General features: G+C 46.3%; 1 protein-coding gene across 1 annotated transcript; it reads left to right on the forward strand.

Annotated features, from left to right (window-relative positions):
- Positions 1-333: 333 nt before the first annotated feature.
- Positions 334-2,250, forward strand: CD8A (CD8 subunit alpha; the record flags this gene model as incomplete). The annotated part of the gene is made up of 4 exons (XM_084234814.1): positions 334-661; positions 1,159-1,275; positions 1,494-1,604; positions 2,213-2,250. 4 exons carry the CDS (start codon positions 334-336, stop codon positions 2,248-2,250), a joined length of 594 nt encoding a protein of 197 aa, XP_084090940.1.
- Positions 2,251-11,290: the final 9,040 nt, after the last annotated feature.

An 11,290-nucleotide genomic window follows, 5' to 3' on the forward strand; every position in this document is an offset into this window, starting at 1 on the left:
GGAAGATGATAACCGCGGAAGGAGGGGACTCTCTTCTCGCCAGTTGAAGTGACATCACATCCTCAAACCCGAAATCGGGCTCCACCGCCAGGACGCCAAGGGCCCAGCTTCCCCCCTCCCAGTCCCACCGACTCCGGAGCGCTCCGCGGGCGTCCGACCGGCCTCCCCGGGCGCGCGCCATGGCACCCCCGGCCACCGCCCTGCTCCTGGCCCTGCTGCTCCGTGAGTTCGCCCTTCTCGGGGAAGGTAGGGTGGGGGCGCGCGGGGCGCGGCACTCCCGGCTCAGTCTCCTGCCGGGCCCCCTCAGACGCCGCCGCGGCAGAGGTGTTCCGAATGTCGAAGCAGGAGGTGCACCCGAGCCCGGGTGAGACCGTGGAGCTGAGCTGCGAAGTGCTGCTGCCGTCCGCGCCGTCTGGCTGCTCTTGGCTCTTCCAGGAACGCGGAGTCGCCTCCCGTCCGCGCTTCCTAATGTACATTGGCATGTCGACCAAGTGGGCGGAGGATGTGGATCGCGAGCAGATATCCGGCAAAAGGGACGGTACCACCCGCTACACCCTCACCCTGAAGCGCTTCCAGGAGAAGGACCAAGGCTACTACTTCTGCGCGGCCATTCAGAACGCGAGAATACACTTCAGTCCCTTCGTGCCGGTTTTCCTGCCAGGTGCGGGCCGGGGACCCGTGGTGTGGGACTGCTCGGCGTGGGGTTGGGGGTCACCTCAAACCATTTATTGCACGCACGCGCTGCTTTCCAGCCTCAGCGCCCCGCGGGAAGCCTAGATGCGATTGGCACGTCCAGGGCTTGTGCGGCCCTGGGTGAATGGCTCCATTCTCTGAGCCTCGGGGTTTCCTACCAGTGAAACGTGGACTGGAGACAAGCTTGCAGGTCGAGCCCGGGGGGAGGGCTGAGTGGGGGGAGATGGATCTGCTTTTGGGTGGGAGGCGTGGTGCGCTCTGCAGGGCCCATGGGCGCACGTGGCAGGCTCCGAAGCCTTCCTCCGCCTGGAGAGGCCATTGCTTGTCTCCCCCGCCCCGGGCGCAGATGGGCGCGGGCGGTGGTCTGTCGCTCCAGCAATGGAAAGCCCAGAAGCCGCCACTGGGGCAAAGGCGCGTCCGCCGCCCTGTCCAGTCCCCAAGCTCGCGCTCTTCTTGCTCCCGCAGCTAAGCCCACCACCACCACCACCATGCGGCCTCCACCACCCACACATGCGCCCACCAACGCGTCTCAACCCGTGACTCTGCGTCCAGAGGGGTGCCGGCCGTCTGCGGGGGGCCATGGTGAGAAACGAGGTGGGCCTGGATGGGGGAAGCCAGGGACGGTAGGGACCTTGGGGAGAGCCCCAGCCAGGGCCACCTCTAATATGGACATGGAGGGATCTCCTAGTGGTGGGGCAAGTAAGACCCTGAGCCAGGAGACCTGATGGGGCTGGCCTGGCGGGATAGGATGAGGGGATCCCCCATCATTCCTGAATGTTGGCCTCTTCGGGTTTCTTCAGTGAATACAAAGGGGCTGGATTTCTCCTGTGATATCTACATCTGGGCGCCCCTGGCTGGGGCTTGTGCTCTCCTTCTCCTGTCACTGATCGCCGTCATCACCTGTAACAACAGTAAGTCCTAGGGAAACACTCTGGGCACCATTTGCCCCTCAACTGTCCTTTCAGCTGCTGACTCCAGGCAGCAGAGGTGGGGTGATGGGGTTGAAATTTCTGGGATGCTAAGCTGCACCGCAGGGCTACTAGGTACAGGCCATTTTTTTCCAAGAGATAAAACTGAGAAAAATCCTCCTCTCCCCTCTTTCCATTCTCTGGGAGGTTTTTAGGACGACAGCTCCCTATTCCAGGAGCTGCAGCAGAGGAAGCTCTAAGCAAGCAAACAGGTCCAGTCTTATCACAAACTCCCCCAGGGAGAGGGGGCCATCATGGGCCTGGGAACATTCCCCATAGGGTGAAGGGTTGAGTGGAAGCCACCAAGGGTGAGAGTCACCTTCCAGGAAACCCTGCTGGGGTACCATGCGGGAGGTGCACTAACCCACCTTCACCTCCGTCTGCATTTGCAGTGTTTCTTAAATTGATGAGAAGAATGGAAAAGAAGCCCTCAGCTGGGGTCTCAAGAGTTACAATCCTAAAGAAGTAGGGAAGGGGGAGGAAAAATCCCACGTGGGGACTATAGGAGTGTTGGAGGCAGTCAACTTACCCCTCTGTTTTTCCTTATTCAGGGTATCGAAAACGTGGTTTTTGCAAATGTCCCAGGTGAGTCTCTTATAAGCCCTGGGCACAGATCCTGGCTTCCCCAGCAACAAATATTGGGGACCTTCCCCTGAGAAAGGCAATGGCAGCGGAGTCCTGGGGGTGGAAGTCAGCATAGGGCCAGAGACAAGAGAAGTCGAAGGTTGGCCACGTGGAGAAAATGAATGCCCAGCCTGGCTGTTGGGGGAGCCATGTGACTTTAGTAATTCTCCATTTTATTTGGCCTCATAACAAAAAAACCCATCTGAAGGATTCCCCCAATTCATTGTAGCTCCTCAAAAGACCTGAGGTCTCTTTATCTGGATGATTCCAGCTAGGTTTTGATGTTTTCTTAAGAGAACATTTTTTTCCCTGCTTGGCCTAGAAAGGTGATCTTTTATCGCCTAAAAAAGTAATGGCTCAGTCCCTCATTTCCCTGAATCAGTGCAGGGCCTTGAATTGCTGCCAAGGAGCAGAGTGAAAGAAAGGGGACCAGAGGCAGGAGCAGGTAGCTCTAGTAACTCCCTCATCCAATCCAGCCTATGATGGTTCTGGAAAAACCATCCAGATGGTGGGGCTGGGGCGGGGGGTGGGGCAAAGTATCTGGAAGAGACAGCACATTCTCCATCTCCTCTCCACAGTACTTCCACAGTACTTAGGGAGAGGTATCTAACCTTGTTAGATGTTCGCATCTAACAGTCCTATTCTAGCCTCACACTAATGTGTGTGTGTGTGGGGTCACACTCAGGATGTCTAATCCTTATAGCAACACAGTGGTAGACACTATGGACCACGGCATCATAGATCACTGGCTCTGACATCAGACAGGGAGGCACAGAGGGCAGGATATCAGATTACAGATACAAACCACCACCCTTTGATGAAAGCTGGCATAGTATCAGTGACTTGCCATATGTATATATTTTTTAAGATTTTATGCGTGCATATGGAACAGGGAGGGGTCCAGCCTATCTTGGCAGCTGCCTTGCTCAACTGCCTTCTCTTCCTCTTGGCATGAATGTGTGTTCCAAAACTTTTCATGGTGAACTTGATTCCCACTTGTCTTTGGAGACCTTGAGTGACTCCATGGCAGGTTGCACACCTTCCTGAGCATGTTCCCCAAGACCTTGGTGAGGTGACTGCCTGCGGCAGCGGCTATATCTCACCTTGCTGAGTTCTTGGTCACCTTATGGCCCTTGTTGAGACCACGGCTATGGGGTAGCACACAGCGATGGCTGCTGCAGCAGAAGAGTATGTAGTTTGTTTTTTAATTTCAAGTTTCATAGCAATCTTTAAAGTAATTACTGCGACAACCAATTTACAGATGAGAAAACTGAAGCTTAGGACATTTAGTGACTTGCCTGAGGAGCAGAGCTGCAGGCTCCTTCCTATGATGGGGGCAGAGTTGAATGGGGGTGGGGGTGTTAAGGATAAACAACTGTGTTCACTAGTTCCTTTTAGTCAATGAAAATATTTCAAACCTTATACCAAGGGTTTGTATTTCACAGTCCTTTATATTTTCTGCAAGAATCCAAATTCAACATCTTATACCTCATTATTTTTTTGTATTTATTTATTTATTTTATAATAAATTTTATTTTTATATTCCCCATACAATTGCAACCCCCTTATTTTGACCCCAATCCCTCCCCTCCCCGCCCCTCACCCCCTATAGAGTGTCTCTGGTTCACAGTTTTTTGTTGATTTTGATTTTCACTTTCTTATAGTAATTCATTTTCCTGGTCCCTTATTTAAGTTTTCTAGATTCCTGCTATGAGTGAGACCATCCAGTATTTTTCTTTTTCTTTCTGGCTTATTTCACTGAGCATGATCCCTTCCAGCGCCATCCATGTTGCTGCAAATTGCATGTGCTTATCTTTTTTGAATGCTGAGTAATATTCCATGGTGTATATGTACCACATCTTCTTGATCCAGTCATCTATTTTTGGGCATTTGGGTTGTTTCCAAAGCTTAGCTATTGTAAACAGTGCTGCTATAAACATAGGGGTGCAGGTGTTCTTTGGAATTGATGTTTCTGTGTCCTTTGGGTAAATACCTAGGAGTGGAATTGCTGGATCATATGGAAGGTCTATGTTTAGTAGGTCCAGAAATCTCCACACAGCTCTCCATAGTGGCTGGACTAGTTTGCACTCCCACCAACAGGGCAGAAGAGTTCCTTTTTCTCCACACCCTCGCCAACATTTGTTGTTGCTAGTTTTTTTAATATGTGCCATTCTCACTGGTGTAAGATGGTATCTCATGGTAGTTTTGATTTGCATTTCCCTGATTACAAGTGATATTGAACATTTTTTCATATGCCTGTTGGCCATTTGCATTTCCTCTTCAGAGAAGTTTCTTTTTAGCTCTTCTGCCCATTTTTTGACAGGATTATTTTCTTTGTTGTTGTTGAGTCTCATCAGCTCTTTGCAGATTTTTGTGATCAGTCCTTTATCATTAGTGTTGTGTGCAAAAATGTTCTCCCAGTTGGTGGGGTTTCTCTTTGTTTTTGTTATTGTCTCTTTTGCTGTGCAGAAACTCTTTAATTTGATGTAGTCCCAGCTGTTTATCTTTGCCTTCACTATCACTGCTTTGGGTGATGTTTCTGTAAAGATGTCTTTGATGTGCAAATCACGTAGTGTTTCGCCTATATTTCCTTCTATGTATTGTATGGTTTCAGGTCTTATGTCTAGTTCTTTAATCTATTTTGAGTTGATTTTTGTGTATGGTGTGAGGTAGTGGTCAAGCTTCATTCTTTTGCATGTAGCGACCCAGTTTTCCCAGCACCATTTATTGAACAAACTTTCTTTGCTCCAATGCATAGTCTTTGCTCCTTTGTCAAAGATTAGTTGACCATAAATCTGTGGGTTTATTTCTGGATTTTCTATTTGATTCCATTGGTCTGTATGTCTGTTCTTGTTCCAATACCATGCAGTTTTGATGATTATGGCTTTGTAGTATAGTTTGAAGTCTGGGAGTGTGATGCCTCCACTCCCTTCTTTTTTTTTCAGGAGAGCTTTGGCTATTCGGGGTTTTTTGTGATTCCATATGAATTTCATCAATAATTGTTCTATTTCTTTGAAGAATGACATTGAAATTTTGATTGGAATAGCATTGAATCTGTATATTGCTTTGGTAGGATGGCCATTTTAATAATGTTTATTCTTCCAATCCATGAGCAGGGGATGTCTTTCCATTTCTTTGTGTCTTCTTCTATTTCTTTTAACAGTGTTTTATAGTTTTCTTTGTATAGGCCCTTAACCTCTTTTGTTAGATTTATTCCCAAATATTTGATTTTTTTTTGTTTTGATAATAAAAGGGATTTTTTTAAATTTCTTCTTCTTCAGATTTATTATTTGTGTATAGGAAGGCTACTGACTTTTGCGTGTTGATTTTGTATCCTGCCACTTTACTGAACTGATTGATGAGTTGAATTAGTTTTTCTGTGGAGTTTTTGGAGTTCTTTATGTATATTATCATATTATCTGCAAATAGTGATAGTTTGACTTCTTCTTTTCCTATTTGGATTCCTTGTATGTCTTTCTCTTGTGTTATTGCTCTGGCTAGGACTTCCAGTATTATATTGAAAAGTAGTGGTGAGAGTGGACATCCTTGTCTTGTTCCAGATCTTAATGGAATTGCTTTCAGCTTTTCACCATTGAGAAGGATACTGGCTGTTGGCTTGTCATATATGGCCTTTATGATGTTGAGGTATGTTCCTTGTATCCCAAGAATTTCAAGGGCTTTTATCATGAATGGGTGTTGCACTTTGTTGAAAGCTTTCTCAGCATCTATTGATATTATCATATGGCTTTTATATTTCTTTTTGTTGATGTGTTGGATAACGTTGATTGATTTTCGGATGTTGAACAATCCTTATGTCCCTGGAATGAATCCTACTTGGTCGTGGTGAATTATCTTATGGATACATTGTTGGATTCTGATAGCTAAAATTTTATTGGGGATTTTTGCATCAGTGTTCATTAGGGAGATTGGCCTGTAGTTTTCCTTTTTCGTGTTGTCCTTGCTCGGTTTTGGTATTAGTGTAATGTTGGCTTCATAGAACGTGTTTGGTATTGTCCCTTCCCTCTCAATTTTTTGGAAGAGTTTATGAAGAATAGGCACTAATTCGTCTCTGAATGTTTGGTAGAATTCATTTGTAAATCCATCAGGTCCTGAGCTTTTGTTTTTGGGGAGGTTTTTGATTATCATTTCAATTTTGCTGCTTGTAATTGGTCTGTTTAAGTGTTCTATTTCTTCTTTATCTAGCTTTGGGTGATTGTAGAGTTGTAGGAATTTGTCCATCTTCTCTAGATTGTTGAACTTGTTTCCATATAACTGTTCATAGTAGTTACTGATTATTCTTTTGATTTCTGCTGTGTCCGTTGTGATTTCTCCTCTTTCATTGATGATCGTGTTTATTTGTGCTTTCTCCCTTTTTTCCTTTGTGAGCTTGCTAGGGGTTTGTCTATTTTATTGATTTTTTTCGAAGAACCAGCTCTTGGTTTCATTGATCTTTTGGATTGTTTTTTTAGTTTCAATTTCATTTACTTCTGCTTTGGTTTTTATTATTTCTTTTCTTTTACTGGTTTTGGGGTTTTTTTGTTGTTCTTTTTCTAGATCTTTGAGCTTCGAGATTAGGTTGTTTCTTTGAGTTCTTTCTTGTTTCTTGATGTGAGCTTCTATTGCTATATATTTTCCTTTTATTACTGCTTTTGCTGCATCCCATACATTTAGGATATTGGTGTCCTCCTTGTCATTCAATTCAAAGAATTTTTTAATTTCTTCTTTGATCTCCTCATTAGTCCAGTGGTCTTCCAGTAGTGTGGTTTTTAATCCCCATGAGGTAGGAGAGTTCCTTGCCTTCTTTTTATGGTTTATTTCTAGTTTGATGCCTTCATGGTCAGAAAAGATGGTTGGTATGATTTCAATCTTGGTGTATCTGTTGATGATTGTCTTGTGCCCCAGTATGTGATCGATCCTGGAGAATGATCCGTGTGCGCTTGAGAAAAATGTGTACTCCATTTTGGGGGGGTTTAGTGTTCTGTAGATGTCTCTTAAGCCCAAATGCTCTAGGTCCTTATTTAGAGCCTTAGTTTCTTTACTTATTTTATGTCTTGTTGATCTATCCATTGTTGATAGTGGTGTGTTGAAGTCTCCCACTACGTATGTGTTTTCTCTGATGTCTGTTTTCAGAAATGACAACAGTTGTCTGATTTATTTTGGTGCTCCTTTGTTTGGTGAGTATATGTTAATGAGTGTTATTTCTTCTTGAAGTATTGTCCCCTTGATCATAATGTAGTGACCGTTGGGGTCTCTTTTTATCTTTTTGAGTTTGAAATCTGTTTTATCTGATATAAGTATAGCTGTTCCTGCTTTCTTTTTTGGTCCATTTGCTTGTAGGATTGTTTTCCATCCTTTAACTTTGAGTCTATTTTTATCTTTTGTAGCTAAATGTGTTTCCTGGAGACAGCAAAAGGTTGGGTTATACCTCATTATTTTTAACAGTAGAAATATAAAGAATTTCCAATGCTTATAGTGCAGGTGATATACCAAGACTCTTTAAAAAAAGGATTTTTATCCTTTTCAAAACAGATGCAGTTGAAAGTTTTGGGAGGAGAATCATCCCTTATCTTCTGAAAATGCTCCTTTTTATTTATTTATTATTTTTAAAGATTTATTTATTTATGCGTACAAGAGCTGGGGTAGAGGCCAGAGATGCAGGGGGTGGGTGGATTCACCAGGGCTAGAGTGGGACACAAAACTGGCATTGACCGAAATACACTGCTGAGTGGAGTAGCAGACAAGACAGGAGAACCTGCCTCGTCATGTGGGTTGCTCCCTGGCCACCCGGGGTTCAAACTTGTGCTTCAGAGGCTGCGGATTGCTTCATAGTGCAGTGCTTAACTCCTTGTGCCACCAGGGAAGCCTGAAAATGCACATTTTTAAATGAATGAGAATAAAGCTCTGCCCTGAAATGCAAAACTCAGCAGGTTAAACATATGTGAGGACTCTATAGCTATGAGCTAGCAGACACAGAGATCGTCAAGAGTAGATTCAACGGAGAGATTTTGGAGGACAGCAGGTGCAGGTCGGGTGCAAATTAGCACATTTAGGAGGTGGTAGCCCAGTACTGAATAAGTGCACAGTCTTAGTGTAACATCACACTTAGGTTGTCAAAGGCACTTTTAGATAAAGTAGCTCCACTTGGCTGATGGTGGTGGTTTGCTCACATCCTCCCCGTCTCCTGTGATCCTCTCCTGGGGCTGAAAATCAGGTCAACTGAGAACTTTAATTATCAGCCTCCTCTCCACCTCCTGGGGACCTTGACAAAGTCCTCAAGAAGCTAGATTAAGTGGCTTCAGATGGTTACTCCATCACCTAGAGAGTTAACCTTGGAGATGTCCTCTAAGCTCTCATTTTCAGTGTCTACCCCTAGGGTTGCTGTGAGGATTAATAAGGTACTTGGCAGGTCACTCACCCAGTCCCATGCTGGCCCCCCAGGGAGAAGCCCTCCAGCCTTTAGAGACTGGGAGGTTGGGGGTGAGGATGGGCTTGGATGGATGCTGCAGCACCTGCCATGGCCCCTTGCAGCAGTGACGCTCTCTTGCCTCTCTTTCAGGCCGCAACTGACACAGGGGGGCAAGCCCATTCCTTCTCAGAGACTTGTCTAACATGGCGACAGGCCCCATGCCGCAGCCACTACAAGACTTCAACTGAGAACTCTCCTTTTGAGGAGAGCAACATCCTTCGCTTCTGGTTTTTCCCGGTCTCCTCCTTATGTGTCATTCTCATTATTTTTTCATGGGGTGGGGTGGGAAGACTACTTTTTTATGTGTTTCCTTTAGTTGACACAAAACAAGACTATACAATGTCTACAGTATATCACAAGAGCTATAATTCCGTTCTGCACACATCAACCAGGGTGAAGGTGGGCAACCGCAAGCCATGTTCTCAGAACCAGACTGCTAGAGCTAGAGGAGGCCTAAGCACCCACTCAGTCCAAACCTCTGCCCATCCCATTTTGCAAGAGAGACTGAAGTTCAGCTCTGGGCAGCAGCTTGATCAGGGTCACAGCAAGGCTCAGGGGGGTCCTCCACAGCATTCAGGTCTTTCTCACAGAGGCCTCTGTGGACTCTTGGGGCGCTGTGTCTCAGACTGCAGGTGAACAAGCAGCTTCTCCAACACCTATGATAGACATTTTCTGTACTCAGAGCTCTGAGGAGGGGATGAAATAGGCAAGAGATCTTCTGCCCTTCCCAGAGTTCTGTAATGTAAACCAAATAGCATCAGACTTTTTCATCATCAAGTGTAAAATTATATAGACAGCGGGAATTCCTCAAATAAACCGGAGTGGGTGAACTCCTGGAAAAGGAATCATTCCACCTCAAAAAGGAACCTCTGTAGAACCCCTCAGTGGATGATATTGCTCCCCCAGCCCTCCCATTGCAGAGCAGCCCAGGTGAAAGAAGACGCCACCCCTTTACAAATGTGCTTTGTGCATCAGTGAAACTGAGCGGAGGCCCTCTCGAATCTCTAAACTTGAGATACCATATTTGAACATGCTTCTGGATGACTTTTTACAGTTTGGAAAGACAGAGTTGTTCAAGAGCTGCCAGGAAACTCCTGGCCTCCCCTCAACAAGCAGAGGAGGAGGCTCAGAACCCAAACTGCTGCCCTGCACATACATTTCCTGTCTTAGTGTGTCGTAGAGAAATGCAAACTCATGGGGAAAAAAACCCCACAAGGAAATAATAATCAGCAATATTTCTTTACCTCAGGTATAACCCTTTGTTAATATTATGTTGTACATGCCTCCTGATTATTTTCTAGACTTGTATGTAAAATATATACTTTGCTTTAAAAAAAAAAAATGGGATTGTAGTTTGCTTGTACACGTAGCTTTAAGAAACATTTACAGGGCCTCCCCGGTGGCGCAGTGGTTGAGCGCTGGGTTGCGAAGCTGCCTGCAGCCTCTGCAGCGCCGGTTCAATCACCAGCTGCTCCCCGGCCACCGGAGGAGGGTCCCACATGGCGCGCAGACCTCTCCTGCCGCCCGCTGCTCCCCTCAGCAGTGTACTTCGGTCCTTCTGCCTGCTCTGCTCCCTGCTCTGGCTCTGGTGAATTCTCTCACCCTCCCGCGCTTCTGACTGTACCCAGTGAATGTATAAACAAAACAAACAAATAAATAAATGAAAAACATGCCTCTATAAAAAAAAAAAAGAAAAGAAACATTTACAGCAAAATTTTTTTTAAGATTTATTTATTTATACAAGCACTGGGTTACAGGCCCGAGGCGCAGGAGGGTGAGAGAATTCACCAGAGATAGCAGGGAGCAGAACAGGCAGGATGACCGAAACCCACTGTTGAGGGAAGCAGGCAGAACAGGAGAGGTCTGCCACGCTATGTGGGAATCTCCATGGCTGGCCAGAATCAAACCGGTGCTGCAGAGGCTCTGGACAGCTTCAAGGCGCTGCGCTCAACCCACTGCGCCACCAGGGAGGCTCAATATACCAATTTTTTTTTTTTACGATTTATTTATTTACTTATACAAAAACCAGTGTATAGCCCAGATGTGCAGGAGGGTGAGAGGATTCACCAGGGACAGAGCGGGGAACAGAACAGGCAGACTGATGAAATACAGTGCTGAGGGGAGCAGTGGGCGCAACAGGAGAGGTCTGCCGCGCCATGTGGGACACTCACCGGCCGGCGGGATAGAACTGGTGCTGCAGAGGCTGCGGACAGTCTTACAGTGCAGCGCTCAACCACCTGCGCTACAGGGGAGGCCCTATACCAAACTTTTTTTTTTTTAAGACTTATTTATTGATGATTGATTGATTGATTTATACATACAAGCACTGGGTACAGTCAGAGTCACGGGAGGGTGAGAGAATTCACCAGAGCCAGAGCGGGGAGCAGAGCAGGCAGAAGGACCGAAGCACACTGCTGAGGGGAGCAGCGGGCGGCAGGAGAGGTCTGCGCGCCATGTGGGACCCTCCTCCAGTGGCCGGGGAGCAGCCGGGGATCGAACCAGCGGTACAGAGGCTGCGGCCATCTTCGCAACCCAGCGC

The sequence above is a fragment of the Talpa europaea genome (genome assembly GCF_964194135.1).
Source record: "Talpa europaea genome assembly, chromosome: 6".
Lineage (NCBI taxonomy): Eukaryota > Metazoa > Chordata > Mammalia > Eulipotyphla > Talpidae > Talpa > Talpa europaea.